Below are 19,525 nucleotides of genomic sequence, written 5' to 3'. Positions count from 1 at the left end.
TGTTTTTGGTAGGGGCCCAACACAGTCTATTAGTATCCTACTAAATGGTTCTTGAAATGCAGGAATTGGCTGTAAAGGGGCCTTTGGAATGGTCTGATTCGGCTTTCCTACCATCTGACATGTGTGACAAGTTTTACAGAAATGTGTTACATCCTGCCTGAGATTAGGCCAATAAAAGTGACTGAGAATTTTATGATAAGTTTTCCTTACTCCCAAATGACCAGCCCAGGGCGTTTCATGGGCCAGGCGCAATATTTCAGCACGTAGGGTTTTGGAACCACAATTTGATGTTTTATAGCCCAATCGTCATCAACCAAAACGTCTGGAGGTCTCCATTTACGCATGAGAATACCAGATTTTGTATAATAGGAACAGAGCTATCTGAAGTTTTACCTTCATCATCTACCCTGTCAAACAAAGACAAAATATCTGGGTCTTTGTGTTGTTCTGCAATGAGATTTGATCTAGAAAATGTCTGACTTTGGTCAGCAGAAGTTTTACTGGAAGTTTCAAATCCACGAGGGATAACGGAATGCTCCGTGTCAAACACCTGACTGAGAAAGGTGTCATTTAAGTCAACATCTGTGACATTATTTTGAGAGTATTTTGATTCTCGGAAGTTTTCTTTGACATGGCTCGAGTAATGGCACATGAAGGAAATAAATCGGGTATCTCTTGTTCAATTGGCTCTGGATCCTGATCTAAACTAGGATTATCAGTCACAAGTGGATTAGTAATGACCTTGTCCCCAGCAAGGTCGTTTCCAAGAAGAAGGTGAATCCCTTCAAAAGGCAAAAAAGGCCTAATACCTAAAGTCACAGGTCCAGAAACAAAGTCCGAAGACAAATAGACATTATGGAGAGGAACAGGAATAAAGTCATTACAATCTACCCCCTTAATAAGAACTTTAGAACCTGAAAATGACTTTTCAGAAAACGGCAGGGTATCTGCCAACAAAAGAGACTGGGAAGGCCCCGGTATCTCTTAAAATTTTGACAGGGGTAGCGGAAGAGAAATCACTAGAAAGTGATATAAAACCATCATGAATAAATGGTTCGAAATACCCATAATGCTATCTTGAGAAGAATTGACCTTGACCTCATTAATTGGGGATAAGAGGGGTTTAACCTCAGAAAATGTGTTGCACACATTATTAGACTCTAATTGAGTTGATGAAGAAATAAAGCCGGTGGGCTTAGATCCACTTTGACCACTTTGACCTTCACGTTTTCTTTTCAATTTGAAACACTCTGACATTAAATGGCCGTCTTTCTTACAATAATTACAAGAAAGTGTACCAAACTGTTTGTCAGAAGGAGATTGAGACTTGGGATCTGATGATGTGGGAGTGTTACTTGAACTCTGTGAACTGTTGTCATTTGATTTTCTACTGTCCTTTGAAAAATTCTTGGATGAAAAGGACGAGTTAAATTTACCTGCATTGTTTCTGTAGGAAAAGGACTGGGATGGTTTGCTGAGAAATGAAGATTTGTGGGTCAATGAATAATCATCGGCCAAACGTGCAGCAACCTCTAATGTATCTGCCTTTTGTTCATTGATAAACGTCTTGATGTCACTCCGGATGCACCTTTTAAATTCCTCAATCAAAACAAGTTGTCGTAATTTGTCATAATTCTGACTGACCTTTTCCGAAGAACACCAACGATCAAACAGTTGTTCTTTTGTTCGAGCAAATTCAACATAAGTTTGATCTTTCACCTTCTCACAATCCCTAAATTTCTGACGGTAAGCTTCAGGCACCAACTCATAGCCCTTGAGAATTAATTCCTTCACAGAATCATAATCTGAAGCCTGCTCTACTGACAACTGAATGTAAATTTCTCTGGCTTTACCCACCAAAGCACTCTGCAAAAGCATAGACCAGGACTCCTTAGGCCAATTCAGACTCTGAGCAATTTTCTCAAAATGGAGAAAATATTTATCAACATCCTTTTCTTGGAAAGGGGGAACTAACCTGAAATGCTTAGTGATGTCAAAATTGTCTGAAGGGAAGAATTTTCCTGACTTTCCAAGCTCTAAACGTCTCATTTCTAACTGCAGTCGGTGTTCAGCTAATTCTCTTTCCTTTTCTTTTCCTCTCTTTCTTTCTCCCTTTGTCTTTCTTCCATTTGCAATTCTTTTTCTTTCATTTCCAATTCCCTCTCTTTCTGTCTTTCTTCCATTTCTAATCTTTCCTGCCTTTCTTTTTCTTTCTGTCTTTCTTCCATTTGCAATTCTTTTTCTTTCATTTGTAATTGCATTTGTATTTTTTCTTTTTCTAATGCCAATTTTTTAGCTCCAAATCTGCCTGAATTTCTAATTCTAATTTTCTTAGTTCAAAGGCAGACTCGGGCTCATAATCTTTCAAGGTGGATTCCTCAAATTGGCCTAAATTAACTAAATGTTTTGCAATGTGGTACTGTATTTCCCGCTTGCGCATAGATCTTTTGACATCTACTTTAAGGAAATTGGCCAGTGCAATGAGGTTGTCCTTTTTGAGGGAATCAAATGCGTCCTGATCAAGGTCATCCATAAATTCGTCTGGCTTGAATTCCGCCATGATTGAATTCGCTGAGTTCACAGTATACAGTAGTTTTGAAAAGGCTGTCAAAATGTTGTCAAACGGCTCAAAATATTCGTCTCCCGGACGAGCCCCCAATTTGTTACGTGCAGAGAAAACGAACAAAAGGGTGAACTCAGCAGTTAACGTTTAAACAAAATTTATTACGAAAATAAAACTAATTGCTAAGTCAGGGATAGAGTACAAGCTTTAAAAGTGTACAGACTACTTATCTCAGCTGGGACGGCAAAGCTCCAGTCTCAGAGTTGTAACAGTCAGTTGGATGAATGAACAGTCCTTTGGCTTGCAGGCTTGAAGTTGCACAAAGTCCACAGTATAAATCCAGCGTTGGCAGAGAAGGTCTTGAAAAGTCTTGAGAATGACTACTGCTGGAGTTTAGTAACACACAAGAGACACGATCCCAAAAGTCTGACTGGAAGCTGTGCACGTCCCTTTTATAAAGGCATATAAGAACAATCTAGAACTTTTATTGACATGCTAATTACTGTTCTAAAATTATCTCCCTTACACAACTAATCAACTTTCCAGAACATTCCAAACATGACTAATTGAATTCAAGGTTGTTGTGAGGTCATCAAGGGCAGTGACCTTGAGAATGTTCTAGACTAATTGAACTCAGGTCATGATGAGTGTGGGGGAAATGACCTACATAACAATCTGTAGAAACCTGTACACCAAATTTCAAAGCTATCAGATGAGTAGTTTTGGAAATACACATTTTTTGACCAAAAATGGCAAAAGTTGCCCCAAAATACAAAATTGACAGATTTCATCAGAATTTCAATATTATTACTTAGCTCATGTGTAGAAACCTGTATACCAAATTTCAAAGCTATCAGACCAGTACTTTTTGAGAAACACATGTTTTGACCAAAAATGGCAAAAATTGCCCCAAAATTACAAAATTGTAGATTTCATCATAATTTCAAAAAATATCATTAAGTTCATCTGTAGAAACCTGTATACCAAATTTCAAAGCTATCAGATGAGTAGTTTTGGAAATACACATTTTTTGACCAAAAATGGCAAAAATTGCCCCAAAAATACAAAATTACAGATTTCATCAGAAATTCAATATATATTACTTAGCTCATGTGTAGAAACCTGTATACCAAATTTCAAAGCTATCAGACCAGTACTTTTTGAGAAACACATTTTTTGACCAAAAATGGCAAAAATTGCCCCAAAATTACAAAATTGTAGATTTCATCATAATTTCAACAAATATCATTTAGTTCATCTGTAGAAACCTGTACACCAAATTTCAAAGCTATCAGATGAGTAGTTTTGGAAATACACATTTTTTGACCAAAAATGGCAAAAATTGCCCCCAAAATACAAAATTACAGATTTCATCAGAAATTCAATACATATTACTTAGTTCATCGATAGAAACCTGTATACCAAATTTCAAAACTATCAGACCAGTACTTTTTGAGAAATACATTTTTTGACCAAAAATGGCAAAAATTGCCTTAAAAATGCAAATTTGCATATTTCTGCACAATTTGAACAAATCTGAAATAGATCATCCCTAGGGACCTATGTACCAAATACCAAAGCTATCTGACCGGTAGTTTTGAAGAAGAAGATTTTTAAAGATTTTTTTACCAAAAATGACAAAAATTGCCTTAAAAATACAAATATGCAAATTTCACCACAATTTGCACAAATCTGACTGAAGTCATCCTAAGCAAACTGCATATCAAATTTCAAAGCAATCGGACAAGCGATTTCAGAGAAGAAGATTTTTTTACCAAAAACACCAAAAAATGCCCCAAAAATACAATTATGCAAATTTCACCACAATTTGAACAAACTTGAGTGAGGTCACTCCTATGAACCTCCATACCAAATTTCAAAGAAATCTGACTTGCGGTTTCAGAGAAGAAGACCATTGTTGACGGACGGACGGACGACGACGGACAATCAGCCTATCGGATAAGCTCCGCGTCTCTGACAGCGGAGCTAATAAAAGTTAGCTTCTTCTTTGACTGTTGGTCAAATTCTTGGCGGAAAAAACCCTTGTGATATGTTCCTCGAGGTCACCAGGTGTTGTCATTTGAAGTGTAAAGTGCAATAGGAATGAGTTACATGTACATGATTGGCTGCCTACAGGCCATTTGCAGCCTTGCAATGGTGCTGTCAGTAAGACAATTTATAGTCTGTTCAACCATTCCGAGGGCAGGTCTCTAAATAAAGAAACACCCTTGTATAGAGAAGTTTGTTACCAGTATAAGATCTCAACACTTTGACTTTTACCAACACACGATGTAATTGCTACTCTATGGCTAAATGCATGACCTGGGATCATAGCATTTTACTTCAATGTCATATCATTGGTTTCACTTTACTGCATACTTACTTTATTGAGTCTTGAACAGCATGTTGTAGCATTCAAATAGTCACATTCTAGATCTGAAAGTGTAATTATCTTGTGTTGTTAAGGAAAATCATGAACATCCTGATTGCAATGCTTTAGTGTTGAAGGATAAATTATTCTGTGGTAATAACTTCTCTGACACTTTTAATTCATTTGGAAGGGAGTGATGCTCATATGTATATTATTGCAATTTAATCTTACTCATAGGAATCTCTCTCTCTCTCTCTCTCTCTCTCTCTCTCTCTCTCTCTATATATATATATATATATATATATATAACATTCTGTTATGACCTGTCAGTTTTACACAGGTTAAAGTGTGAATACAGAAATTTAAATGAGCTGTAAATGTATTTCACACTTTCTGTGCACAACCAGACATCCAAAAGTGTTGTACATAAATCGATGTCAATTACCAATATCAAAGAGAGAAGAGCAGTAAATCAAAATCTTCAGTGGGTAATTAAACTGTTGTCAGCCATTATGTTAAGTGTTTATGAACCCATCTTGGCTCACTGAAAGTCTGTTTTTCTCATTGGTGGGTAAAGCTTAATATTCAGGGAACATTAGCTGTATCTTTTGACAATTTTCATAATTTTTTCTATACACAGAAATGTCCAGACAGAGTTTGTCAACATAGTGTATATATGTATAATGTTTTGTGTTGTTGCTAAAACATTCACTTTTTGACTATACACATGCATGCAGGCTATTTCAGCAAGCAGTAGGTAACCAGTGGGCATTGCAACATACTTTTACCCTTTCATAGAGGACCTCTACAGAGGAGAATGGGTGAAAAGGTTCTAAGTGTACAAGAACTGAATCTTCCCAGTGACCACAACCAGCAACAAGAGGGTTAGCTGCAAAATTGTAGCTCTATGGTGAGGCGGTCGGTGAGTTTTGGTTTTTGCGACCTCACTCACCAGTAGCGCTACAATGCTGATGGCCCTGTAGCATTCCAAATAAGCACGTCGCACATGGTGCGGCATTTTGGTGTAAAATCCTACATATTTACTGCTGCATTTGGTCGTACCGATTTATCACTACTGAAGACTAAACACTATACTACACTAATCTTGTCATTTATGGGGTTTAGAATTTGTCGATTGCATTCAGAAAACATTTCTGGGAGCCGCCATTACCAACTTCCGGTAATGGCGGCTCCCAGAAACAACTTGGCATTGACATACAATGTAAAGTTCATTCAACTTTCCTCCCAAAAGTTCACGTGGGGGAGGGAAACGTACAACTTGTACCTGTACAAGGAGAGAGGGAGTCATTGCCATTGGTAAATGACCAAATCGTAAAACACTCCAAACCCAATCACATACACAAGACACAAGTATCATGTCAGAAAACCTGAGTGTGAATGTTAAAGGATACGAAGAAAACTGCAAGAAACAGCAAGGCTGCGCTGTCAAAGAGTGAAAATATAAACAATAATGCGTCGGACGACACCATGTTCCCGTCATCAGCTGAGTCGAGTTCCTGAGTCCTAACCTTGTACTTGTTCACTCTGACAGGAACAACTACGCGGTATTTCCGGGTAGGAGTTTATAATGAGCGCCCTCATAGGACATCGCTAAAGCAAGCTCCAGTTATGAGATTTCGCGAGAGTAAAGGATTTTCGATGTTAACCTATCCTCCTAAATTAACGATGACATTTAAATATCTTCGTCTTCCATTGAATCGGCAGACCTCGCTTAAAACAGCTAAGCTTTCTTAGTCACTCTGCGTACACAATTTCTGTTCGGGGTCGAAGGTCACCACCATGTGATTTACACGTGACCTGCAAGCAGTCGACCGAAAATCTGATGAAGTTGACACAGGCGTGAATAGAGTGGTGGCTTTAGTACTTAAGGACAGAAAATTTTGAGCCAAACCAAATGGCAACCGGACAGCAATTGAATGTACTTCTGAACAAGTTCACAGAAGTTAAAATTCAGACAAGTCGGCTTGAATCGAGGAAAGCGATTCCTCTTTGTTTGGACAATGTCATCCATCCTATTCTCAAAACAATCGGAGAAGAGCAACCCCGTTTCAGAGCAGAACCACCGCTTGCGACGAGCAGTTATTTCGAAGGGCTACGAGTTTCTTCTCTCAATAATTTTGAATTACTAGTTTCTTTCGTCCAGTTACTCTCCTTCAGAGGCATTGACGATGTTGGCACGAAGGAACCCGGGTATGGTAGCCATGGATACATCATCGCAAAACATTCGAATTTTGACATCGCAGATTTAGTTGAGACGTTACCAAAGAATGTGGTATCTGAGGGCTTCACAGGATTAGGACTTCTTTCAGCGATCAAAGTGAAAAGAGCATTTTTTGCAGCCGTTGACGGGGCAATGAAGAAGTTAAACATAGTACCCGATAAGCAAATAACAGTAAGACTTGAAGGTATGCTGTGTGGTACAAGTAGGCCCTATAGGCCTACTCAGTTTATTAATCCCATTATACAGATATGAAATTTCGTCTTTTCATTATTCTATGATTTTTCTAAATTGCACGAATTAGTCCCATATTTTGATTATTGTTTTTACATTTTGTTCTCACGGGTGACGCACTTATCTGTTTACATTCGTCCTCGTCGTCACGACTTTATTGTCAAGTGTCTTTGTAGTTTTAATTATGTTCGATGAGCTATACAATTGTCTAAGACCCCATTTGTTAAATCTTGGCCCGATAAACAACAGTCAAATATGCTCTAAGGTCAGACAAGGTTATAAGCCCCATATATTTTAATTACGTTGAGTGGACTATTTGTATATAGAACGAATCTGTGCAGTTCAATCCCCGGGAATTCATTGTTGGTGTTCACAGTGACTGCTGGGCCAGGTCGAGCCGGTTTGCAGTCATAAGCCCTTATTATATTCACGCAAAAGAAAATTGATTTAAACATTAGCACATCGACCAGTCTCTTGTAGCTGAAATCAATGGCACACAGAGAAAACATGTCCAAACATGATTAAAATAGTAAACTTAATCACTCGCAACAGCAGGCTAAAAAATCGCCAAGCTCCCGACGATAACAAAATTCATATTTTGATTGCTACTGAAACTTCAAGTAGGTGGTGGATTTAAGACATGGCATGGTGCAACGAGAAACACTTAATAAAAGGTTTGAGGCGTGAGTGGAATTGTCCAATCACAATACGTGTATAATCAATATAATGTTGAAACTGAGATTGCGTGGAGTACTATTCAGTTTATACCAACGTACATGTACTTGTTGATTATTTCCACATTCACCATAACAAAACTTATTTATCTTTACTTACACTGATTGTTTATTGTAGTTGCACAGTGCGTCATTCAAACGTTTTCTTTCAAGGAATCGAAAGCATGTGTCAATTTAATTTAGTTGCAAAGCGATCCATCATCCACACGTTTGAGGAATGCATGCACTATCTTAAATACGGTAAATCTGAGGCATAAACGTAAACAACGAATGAGATTTAGTATTGCCAGGAAACTACGTAGCATTACAGTGTCGTCTACCAGTTGACCTATAAACCGATATATAGCAATCAGTCTGTGAATGACACTATACTTTGTAGCTTCCGAACTCATTAGAAAGAAAAACACAGGATTGCAAATTAAGAAGAGGGACACGGTTTTAGACAGACCGACGAGTGAATTGTAGCAACGAAATCGCAAAACCTAAAATATGAAAAACAAGCCTTTAAGTCGAACTACAATCATCAAAACATCAAGGCGCGCAACACATCGATAGTACTGAAAAAACGGGAAAGAGTCAAAAATTCAATAAGTTAGACCAATATAAAATCCTGGATACTTCCAAGTTTATGAGAAAACGTCAATCGATGCAGTAAAGGTTAGTCACGTGAAAGTATGGTATTGAATAAATGCATCACAGCACCAATAAAGTCGCCAATAAAATAACCTTTGACCGATTTATTGACTTTTTGTCCTAACCAAGGTTTAACTGTCTCTTTCAGAATCCCACGACTCTATCCCAATCTTGAAGGTTGAAGCCGGCGGTAAAGTTTACAGTATACATCTTGTACCCTGCATTGTGTTCCGTGGTACGACAGATTGGCCTCCGAGTGCCGCTGATTGGGGCAACAGTAGTAATGAGTGGCTAACTGAGACCGAAGTAAAAAATGTAAAAGGTTTCGGTTTTCATATGCTTCCAAAGCAATGTCATGCGAGTCAAGACACAAACCTCTGGCGTTTTTCATTCTCTTGCGGTGAGAAGTACCTATTGCGGTACTCGGATATCGACTCACCCAACGGACGGAGAAAACAGTGTGAGCGGATTTTGAAGACAATCCGCGAGGCTAACCGTCAAGATTTCAAGCCCATCGCGTCTTACCACATTAAGACTATATTCCTTAATGAGTGTACAAAATTTCCCAAACCCGACAGTTGGAGCAAAGAGAAACTTGGCGAACGATTCAAAGGACTACTGCGCAGTATGATGTATGCTCTCGAGAAAAAACAGTGTCCGCACTTTTTTATCCGGGGCTGCAATTTATTCGACAGCTTTGACGCCGGGAGTCTCAACAGAGTGGCAGCCGTTATTCGTGACATATTGGCAGACTTGTCAAATGATCCGGCTAAATCGAAGTATTTTGCTCTACAGTAGGGCCATTTGTGATCTAGGACAGGAAAAGGCCCAAGTTCGCCACAATTGTTCCCACAGTTTGCTTCATGCAAAAGTCTACAAGGTATATATGCTCAGACAAATTTGTGTGATTTCCTTGAAGTAGGCCTATATACCCGTATACTTCGAATTCGTTGTACATGATAGTATTTGATGTAATTCCAGTGAGTTGTTTCCCGGCTGACTATACATGCCTTCATAATCTACACCTTGGCGCTTTTGTATACGAAGCGGTATTACGTATTTAAAATAAAAAAGGAGTCATTTGTCCCTTATCGAAGATGAAAATATACCAAAAAATACTGTATTCGATGAATACTAATGCTTTTCCAAACGATACTGCAGATATGCTTTGGAGTTTTAGAATCGGTTGTTTCCACTGTATGGCCATGTTTGTGTCTGTTTTATATTCAGAGGGACAATACAATGTCTGTTGATTGATTGATTGATTGATTGATTGATTGTTCTTAGGGCATTGGGATTGCAGTAATCGTTAAACTAAGTTCACATAATAAAGTATTGTTTTACACACATTAGCTTGTAATTAAATTCACGCCACTCTTTCCAATATATAAGTACTATCTCTGTTGTACTTCATTTACGTTTCTAAAGGAAGACACTGATATATATATATATATATATATATATATATATATATATATATATATATGTGTATGTGTGTGTGTGTGTGTGTGTGTCTGTGTGTGTGTATATGTAAGTGTATGTTTGTGCGTATGTGTGCGTGTGTGCGTGTGTAATTTGATTTATGTTTAGGATGTTATAACATAATCTCACGTGACCCTATTACCCTGCCTCTCTTTCTTTCTCAATCCACGCTCACCTTTACCACGTACGATAGTGGCTAACCAAGTTTGTCAGCCTATCTTACAGCAACAGTGCACGTTTGTTCGGTTCATTACATGGAAAACAAAACATTTTCCGAAAATCTACCCTTCAGTTTATTCAATTATAGAATATAAATTAGCCCATCTACTTGGACAAGCCCATCTTAACGTTCACAGCAGGGGGGGCAGAATTATAATTTCGGAAAGGAACATTTATTCCTTGTTTGTATGTTTTGTATTCACATATCGCGTCAACACGAACTCGCTTATTCCTGTTTTCAGATGTTGTAAGGCTGATGCAGCTCAATTTTAGTAAACAATCCTTGATCGCACTTTAATCTTTTTTATCGATGAGCTCTTCAAGTTTCCGCGCTGATGGAAAGCAGTGTCCCACTGTTTTTGTCGAGGTATCGTTGCTAATTGCGCTCAGGTGTGCAGTATTTCCAAAGAGAAATCCTTGGGGATAGCCTCTGACGTTTGTTTGTTTTGTGGGTTTTTTGCGTTTTTTTAATCAGGGGGCACAAGCCGTATTATCTATTTGCTCGTCCCGTTGCTTTCCTGCGAATCGCGGCACAGGAGGAGGTTGTGCTGTACGGGTCCGTGCCTAATGGAGGCCAAGTAAAATTCTAATATTTCTTGAAATCGACGAATTCAGTTTTAGGCGTAATTTCAATTTTTGGGTTTAGTTCTAATTCAGATATTGCATGTTTTTGTTCTCACGCAGTAAAATAAGAACGTGTGTGACGGCTGTGGTGTTGACTTAATCAATTTATCCGCTGATGCGGACAGCGGATGAGCAAGTTGGCAATGTTTTCGAAGCAATTATAGTGATGTATACACAAGTTGGAGAGGAGATAAGGACTTGTCGGTAATATATAAACAGTCCGACGGTGTGGAGTCGAAATCTTTATTTGAAATACCGCTGTCAAAATTAATAAAATTACTTGTAGTAATAAAGAAAGCAGTCAGACGGCTTGGAGTTGAACAAAACTTTATTTGAAATATCACAGTCAAAATTAATAAAATCAAATAAGGTAAACCGTTGCACAAAGAAACCCTCCCTGCCCACCCCAGGGGACTTTTTTCTTTCCCCTGTGCCTGAAGCATAGCACTGTAGTGGAGACATCAGCAGTCAGGTATAGCTGTAGCCTGAAGTCTTCTGTGCACACCGTGCAGGGCTATGGATGTATTATCGAAAGTTGACCCGGACTACTGAACAGTGTTTCCGTCAAGTGACAAAATTTGGGGTATCTACGGGCGAGATATGTGTCACTGCAAACATATCAAAGTTCGTAAGACATAAACATTAACGACTAGGATCGGGACTGACAAGTTGACACCGGCGGAGACTGGTACCGGTGGTGATGGTCCTTTGTGGCCACATAGATTTGGGTCACAGTAATCAGTGGGCGCCATCGAACTGAATTTTTCGGGCTCGCCAAGATCGTGATATTTTGAAAGCCACGACACCTCCAAGAATAAGAACTACCGTTTCGATCTTGTTGTTACCTTCCCTTCATAATATATTTGAAAATATTATTCTAAATAACTCTGGTCGAAAAATGCAACTGAATGATGAAATTCGTGATTGGCACGATGCATTTTAGGTAAGTATGAGTCCGTATCGAAATTTAAAAAAACCACTGACCCCCCCCTATTGGGCATTTTAAAGACATGATGATCTCCCCCATCACCAAAGTAAAAACAGGGTGACACCCCCTTGGATCCACCGCCCCCCCCCCCAAGCCTAAGAAACTTACCAGTCCCTTACGTAGTGCACTTGGCATACGATTTTATACGATTCAATAAAATACTCATCGTAATGCCATCAGTCAGTGACGATACTACTCTATAATGCCCACGATCATGAAAAATTTCTCGCCTAAACCTAGTTCATTTGAAGGCTGATGAAAGTGTTTTGACAAACACATCTACAGGGCGGGAGAATTGACCGGGGGAGATTTGAGAAAAAGTTTAAGATTATGCTGGGACAGTATCGAAAAATACTGAGATGGTAAGGGGAACTTCAAATTGTATCGGCATCCTTCTTAGAATGCACAAAAAGCACAATTTTGTCTAACAATTAAATAAATCCAACAGAAGCAACCGGGACAGCCCCCTACCATATCCACTCCTACTCACACACTATGTGTACCCCTTTCACCTATTACAGAACGAGAGATGCCGGATAATCAAAACCCCCAACCTACTCATGCCACGTTTATCATATACATTTGTAATAGATCAGAAGCTCGCCCAAGCTGTCTGTAATATTGTGCACTTTTCAATAGAGAAATTAAGTCACCCCAATATTAGGGACAGTTGCTTCAATTTTTGGCATTTTTTTAGTATTTCAAAGTTATGGAGGGAATGGACTTCGGGAATAGCGCACTATCGCTGAAATTCCCCGTTTAGTTGTATGTCGGGCTGCCAATTAGTCCAGTCAATCTACGAGATTTTGAATAAATAGACAGCTGATATCGGCGTGAGAAGTGCCTTGTAGAGTCGACTACCTTCAGAAAACTCCATAATCAGGAACGATGTAGTCGTCTGCAAACCTTTCCTTTGCTACGAGTCCAAACCTAACAAGAGAAGGTCACAAGGGCAAGAGAAGTTCCGGTCGGGAAACGTGTTGCCATGACAATTCGGCAGACAGACCATGTAACATTTGTAACGTTTTGCTTTAATCTTCGCTGCACTGTAGATATACCAATTACCGAGAGACTCCCTAGCATCCGAAAGAAAGTTGCGATTGTTCGTTACTGTTTTCTCGATTCTGGTTTCTGAATTTTCAAAAACGAAGTTTGTAATTCGAGACCGACACTGCAGAATCAAATTTAAAAATCGTTCTAAATTCTAAATAATAAGTACAAAAACGCAATATCTAAATGAAAAATAACCCCGAAAATTGAAATTACGCCTAAAATCGAATTCGCCGATTTCAGGAAATATTAGAATTTTATTTGGCCGTCATTAGCCACGGACCTTTGGGGTGGCGGTTGAGTGGCGGCAAATTCTTGCTATCAACTCGATTGGAACTGAATTGGGATAATTGGATCTTTATATTTTGCAAATTTCTTAAAAGCGTTAGGTGCTGCATAGCTGAATGTTGCGATATTACAAAATACTCATAAAAACAAGTGTGTAACTTAAAAAGAAAAGCAGATGAGCTTACATTTGCAGATTATATCGACATTACTTCACCATCCAATTATCCCAAATTAGTTCCAATCGTGTTTATTGGTTAAAAACAATGATAACCCTTCATGAATCCACAACCATAAAACTATTAACCCCCCACTATGACAGCAGCAAAAATGATCCCGAGAAAAAATGTAAAAAAGTATGAAAAAATATACATATAAAAACCAGAAATAAATTATAACTATTTTATGAGCTATGATATTGCTTCAGTTTTATGTTTAAGTATGTAGATATCACGTTCTAAAGAGGTTACACACATTGCAGTTGGGAAAATTCATATCATCAGCATCGTTCTTGCTGTGAAGATTAGTAAAACATGTCTATGGTCTATGATGTACAACCAAAACAAATAAAAACACAGTAAGTCAGTTCCATTGTAATGTTAGTCCTCATTATTTGTGGGCATGCAATCACTGAAAAAGTGTTTGTTTCAAAGATCCTGCTTGTCGCCCGGACATGTGTACACTGTATACACTGTTTCAATTTCTTCATCTTCCTCGCTGCTGCCTATTTCCTATACTATAACATCATGATCATCAAATTTCGTATTTTTGTTTCAGTGTATACACAATAGTGGGTTAAAAGTAGATAATTTATCATGTTGCCTTGAGTGGACCATGTTCAAATTTGTTTTTTGGTATTAAACATTGTATATGAAATTCTATGTTATGTTTTTTTTTTCTTCGATCAAAAAATGTCATTAAGTTCTATTGAACTGAAAACTCCGTAAAACATTTTCACCCCAATTTACCTGTATGCAACAAGTCTCTTCCACATATGCGCAACTCCAGAAAAATATCCGAAGATCATGTCTCGTTTTCAAGTAAATTTTATTTATATTGGTCTTGATGCAATAAACTCAACATTTTTACACAAATTTTGATTTACACGGAGTTTTAAAGTTATCATAATTATTTATCTACATTCAAAACCTCTGTTCATTCATTGTTATTGTTCAAACATATGTCATGGGCAAGGTCCTATACATGTAACTATGTTTAAGGTGCTGTGCTTTATTTTAAAAGCATATAGTTAATCCTTGTGTGCATATTTCGTTCTTGTTGTGGAATAAAAACTTGTTTGAAAAATAAACATATGTATAGTTGTGATGTGCAAATAAAAACTGTATAAAACGCAATGGGTTTTTTAATTTGTTTGTTTTTTTAATTTTTTTTCTATTTTTTTTTATTTCATTGAAAAACAAAAAAGGAACAGAAACAGAAAACCCACGAGGAGAGGAAAACAAATTTACAAATTTCTTATAAATTACATTATAAGAATCTATCTAAAATTTCAATGGCTCTCTTAGACTTTGCAATATTTGAATTACAGTCTAACACCTTCCTATAGTATTTTATGTATTCAATTAGTGCCACATAAGTTGGAAGTTTTTGCGAATAAAGATAAGGTTCCATATTTGTTGTACATAATTACACCCATAAAATAAATGTCTGATCGTTTCTGTCTCTTTCTTACAAAAAGTGCAGAGATCATTGTCAGAAAGTTTACGAAGAAAAGAAACCTTTTGGTACAACAATACGATTGATAACTTTAAATTGCAATGTTTGCAAAGCCACGTCATCTGTAACTTTCTTACTCAACAAGAAAAAATCGGTAAAAGTTTCTTAACACATATCATCAAACTCCATACACCATTTTTCCACTGGAGGTAAGGCTTTATCTTAACCAACTTCCAGGTCAAAGTACATAGAATACATGGTTTTACAAGTATTATTCTTAATAATGGCGTTGTGTTAAAAAATGTATCAAGAGTCTCCATATTAGTAAGAAATGTCCGTTTCCACTCGTAAGGAATTGCGTCAATTATACCAAGAAATGTTAGAAAAATCGGTCTTACTATTCCATTTAGTACAAAAATTTGCAAAAGAAAGAAATTTTCTGTCTTCATTGAGGAAATGATTTATACAATAAACTCCTTTTTGTGCCCATGATCTGTAAAAAATTACTTTTCCATTAACTAAAATATTGGGATTTAACCATACTAGTTGATGTACATAGTCTACTGCACAACTTGGATGACAAGCAATATCTAACCAAGCTTCAAATATTTCAACCCAGAATATATTATTTTTTAATTTATAATTGATTTTTCACCAAAAGACGCATAACATCGTGTGGAAGTTCTAAAACACTGCAAAATAAACATTTCCATAAACTTCTGTTCTTTGAGTTAAATAATTTCTGAATCCAGGAGTGTTTTAAAGATTTTTGAAACGTTGGCAGGTGTACCATATTAAGACCTCCGTCATTCAAACATAAGCACATTCTGTTTCTGTTTATTTTATCCCGCCCACCATTCCAAATAAAATTGTAAAATAAGGAATCTAGTTTCTTTATTTGTGACCGGGTGAGGTTTGGAAGGACTGAAAGGCAATGAATAAGCTTTGGAATTGCCAAAGTTTTAATGACGGTTATTCTGCCAATCAACGTTAATGGTCGTTTTGACCATCCAAACAAAAGATTCTGAATAAAATGCAATGTTGATAGGACAGGTTTGGCTTTAGGACACGGTGAGAGTCAGATTGGTTATCAGTTTGACAAGTAATAATAAGAACTGAATATATTAAAGCAATTATGTCTGTCTCTACATTTTCAAGATTCAGATTGACTGAAAAAAGGAAGACCAGAAGCTTGCCGGATAGGGAGGGAGGGTAACACTCGAAGGTCGAGCCAATTATTGTTAAGTATGAGGTAGCCTCCTCCCAGGACCGTCCCACTCACAGCCTCGAACCCGGCCCGTTTAAATTACAAGTATTGTTCATTTGAAGATTCAGGTTGACTAATGAATTGAACACAATTAGTTTTGTGACGATTGGAGTGGCCACGTCAATAACATTGAGGAGAGGACTTGCCACGAATTTGACAGAGAAAACTCATTACGTTCAAGTGGTACACTTATGAAAATGCGGTGACCCCGTAAGTGCTTGTAAAAAGATGAAATAACCCCCCCCCCCCCAATTTTGGATTCAAATTTTAAGGAGACTCCCTTGACTTTGCTGGAACGCCCCCCCCCGGTTTTGCCTGACCGACCCCTGGCCGTAAAAACTAGAGAGTCGCTCAGGTCGGTGATCTGATATCGCAAACGCGATTTCATTTGATGTCACTTCATTGCCGACAGATTGCCTACGTTTGCTGAACGACCTACGAACACCAGGGTATCTACCTCCGCAATCCGTTGTCATTGTAATCAATACGATGACTGAACAGTTTGATCTTTAAAATCGTTACATGGCATAGTGCTGCGCTAAGATATATTCGGATCTTCCAAAACACATGCTCAATATGAAGTTATTTTGGTCAGAGATTTACAAGTCCACACTTCGATATTTCAAACTCATGAGGGCGAGTTTGATCGGTTGAAAAGTTTTCTTGACTGCCAACGAAGAAGCATTAGCATCGGCAGTACTAGTGTATTTCAAGCAAGTTTCTTGTAAATTCTTGGATTCTTTGTTGTAAAATATCTGCATGCAGGCGTCATGATTTACCGGTCGTCGAGTTTTTCGAATTCTGAATAATTGGCGCCCTTTTAATCATATGAATGGTTTATTTTGAACACGATTAGAACTAATTCGGGGTAATTGGACCTTCATATTTTTCAAATTTATCAAAAGTGTTTGGTGCCGTATAGGTGAATGTTGCCATGTTACAAATTACTCATAAAAACGAGTGCATCGTTTAAAGAGAAAAGTAGACGAGGCTCAGCTTACATTTGCATATTAAACCGACATTAGTTCACTATCCAATTATCCCAAATTAGTTCCAATCGCGTTTTTGGGTGATTGATGTTGTAAATTAGTTTATTATCACAAAAGACACGGCATGTTCTAAACATATATCAAAATTTTTATTCATATATGTTGTAATGTCCAGGCATACTGATCGTAAGACTCATTGCTGAAATGTTATTAATCGCTTAAATCAGAAACGAGCAAGTCGAGCGAAATCGTTAGCTTTCTTTTAAAACGACATTTGGAGTTGGAATGATACTATATAAAAACAGAATGCGGACATGTGAAAGGTTTTTAAAAACTTTTATGGGCAAATGTGAGGATAATTCACTTCTAAACTCGCAAACTTTGAATGACAACTTATGATTGTTATTCTTTATCATCAGACTAAATTTGATAAAGCAAAGAAAATGTAGGAGTTGACTTGTTTTCACCTCCCATCGTCTCCATCGACTGTAATCTTTGATATCACATCATTTTGTTCTTTTTGTTCTTTGATCTAAATCATGTTGAAATAATCGATGTATAACTTGTCAACATATATGTGTATTATCTAGTGTTATTGCTGAAACTGAATTCTACAGTTTCTAGTCCGGACTGGAATTCATTTGTCAACAATTTAATTGCATAATGTACATAGTGTGTGATGTTTGGCAGATTAACTTTCCATACATTACACATTGTGTACAATCACCGTCCCTCCACACACGGGCTGTGGGACAATATATACTTTCGGCACACTTCGGGCAGAAGAGCAAAAAACATCATTTTTCAACGATTTTATCAACTCATTGTAATCCAGTGATTATTTTCAAGCAATGACGAGTGATATCTTGATATTCCTTAACGTAGGGGACTGCTCTTGCATTGCACAGTTTCAGCATTCCATTGGTTTGCATGTAGAATTTCAAAAACCATCTTTATAATATTGTCATTTTCTAAAAACCTTCATAAAAGATTTCAAATTAGAAGATATTTTGGAGAATATATCCGAAATTTGTGTCACTGTTCTAGATTCAGAGACAAGATGGCAAAACTGTTCCTGTCTTTACAAAAGAACCTGTGAAAAACGCTAATTGGGCTGTTTTTAGTGCCTTTGATAAACGTAAACATATCATTTTGTACATTCATTGTCTTGTCAGCAACACAAATTTTTCTTCATACAATCTGAAAGTCATGTGTAAAGGAACATTTAGAAAGTTGTACTCCAGTCTCAATCAGCTCCCTTCATATTTTAGGGCTGATCTTTGTCATTTAAAGTAGTGTGAACTACAAAAAACAAGTAATCGTTGATGACACAGTCCCCACTTGTTAATGGGTACTTTGCTTACAGGTCCTCAGAGAGGATACAGTCCTCTTCATTAGGTCTGTGATAAAAATACTTTTGAATAAATTCGCTTGATACATGTCTGAGTTGTAGTTCAGAACATGAAAAAATCGTAATAAAATGGCCACATGTCGGCCAAATTGGATCGTATCACAAAACAAATCAATGTGCATATGTATGACATAGGTCAATGTCCTTGTACAAAGTTTGAATAAAATCCGTTGTGATGTGCCTGAGTTATGGCTCTGTACATGAAAAAATCGTTACAAAATGGCCGCACGGCAGCCATATTAGATCGTATCACATGAAAAATTGACATGCATATCTATGACATTGGTCAATGTCCTTGTACCAACTTTGAATAAAATCGGTTGAGATATGCCTGAATTATGGCTCTGTACATGAAAAAATCGTAACAAAATGGCCGCCTGGCGGCCATATTGGATCGTATCACAAAACAAATTAATGTGCATATCTATGACATTGGTCAATGTCCTTGTACCAACTTTGAATAAAATCGGTTGAAACATGTCTGAGTTATGGCTCTGTACATGAAAAAATCGTAATAAAATGGCGGCCATATTGGATCGTATCAAAAAACAAATTGACGTGCATCTGTATGACATATGAAGTAATCCTTGTACCGAGTTTGAATGAAATCGCTCCAGGCATCTCTGAGATATCTGCGTGAACGGACGGACGCACGCACACACACACGCACGCACGCACGCACGGACGCACGCACGCACGGACATGACCAAACCAACAAGTCCCCCCGGACGGTGTCCGTGGGGACTAAAAACAAGCGTA

At 37.6% G+C, this 19,525-nt stretch overlaps 2 protein-coding genes across 3 annotated transcripts in view; one reads left to right on the top strand and one right to left on the bottom strand.

Annotated features, from left to right (window-relative positions):
• LOC139148907 (protein cornichon homolog 4-like) overlaps positions 1-6,531 on the bottom strand; it is a 30,116-nt gene extending 23,585 nt beyond the window's left edge. The window contains exons 1-2 of one of the 2 annotated variants that reach the window (XM_070720355.1): positions 6,347-6,531; positions 4,947-5,015 (exon numbers count right to left, since the gene is read on the bottom strand). In XM_070720355.1, coding sequence (XP_070576456.1) covers positions 4,947-5,015; positions 6,347-6,424 — 147 coding nt within the window. In that variant the 5' untranslated portion in view covers positions 6,425-6,531. Of the gene's footprint in view, positions 1-4,946; positions 5,016-6,346 lie in introns of those variants that run through there. The other variant, XM_070720357.1, reaches the window with a different exon arrangement.
• A 133-nt stretch (positions 6,532-6,664) lies between these two features.
• Positions 6,665-10,165, top strand: LOC139148906 (cyclic GMP-AMP synthase-like receptor 1). Its single transcript, XM_070720354.1, has 2 exons — positions 6,665-7,360; positions 8,923-10,165. The coding sequence occupies exons 1-2, from the start codon at positions 6,850-6,852 to the stop codon at positions 9,570-9,572; spliced, it is 1,161 nt and encodes a 386-aa protein (XP_070576455.1). The 5' UTR covers positions 6,665-6,849; the 3' UTR covers positions 9,573-10,165.
• Positions 10,166-19,525: the final 9,360 nt, after the last annotated feature.

This window comes from Ptychodera flava, chromosome 14, assembly GCF_041260155.1.
Source record: "Ptychodera flava strain L36383 chromosome 14, AS_Pfla_20210202, whole genome shotgun sequence".
In the NCBI taxonomy this organism is placed as follows: domain Eukaryota; kingdom Metazoa; phylum Hemichordata; class Enteropneusta; family Ptychoderidae; genus Ptychodera; species Ptychodera flava.
The sequence above is the reverse complement of the archived record's forward strand: the minus strand, read 5'-3'. Positions and strand labels throughout refer to the sequence as shown.

Excerpts from the sequence above, each read along its gene's own strand:
- LOC139148906 (XM_070720354.1), top strand. The coding sequence starts at position 6,850 with ATGGCAACCGGACAGCAATTGAATGTACTTCTGAACAAGTTCACAGAA. Across the intron at positions 7,361-8,922 it reads AATAACAGTAAGACTTGAAG|AATCCCACGACTCTATCCCA; the intron begins GTATGCTGTGTG and ends TGTCTCTTTCAG.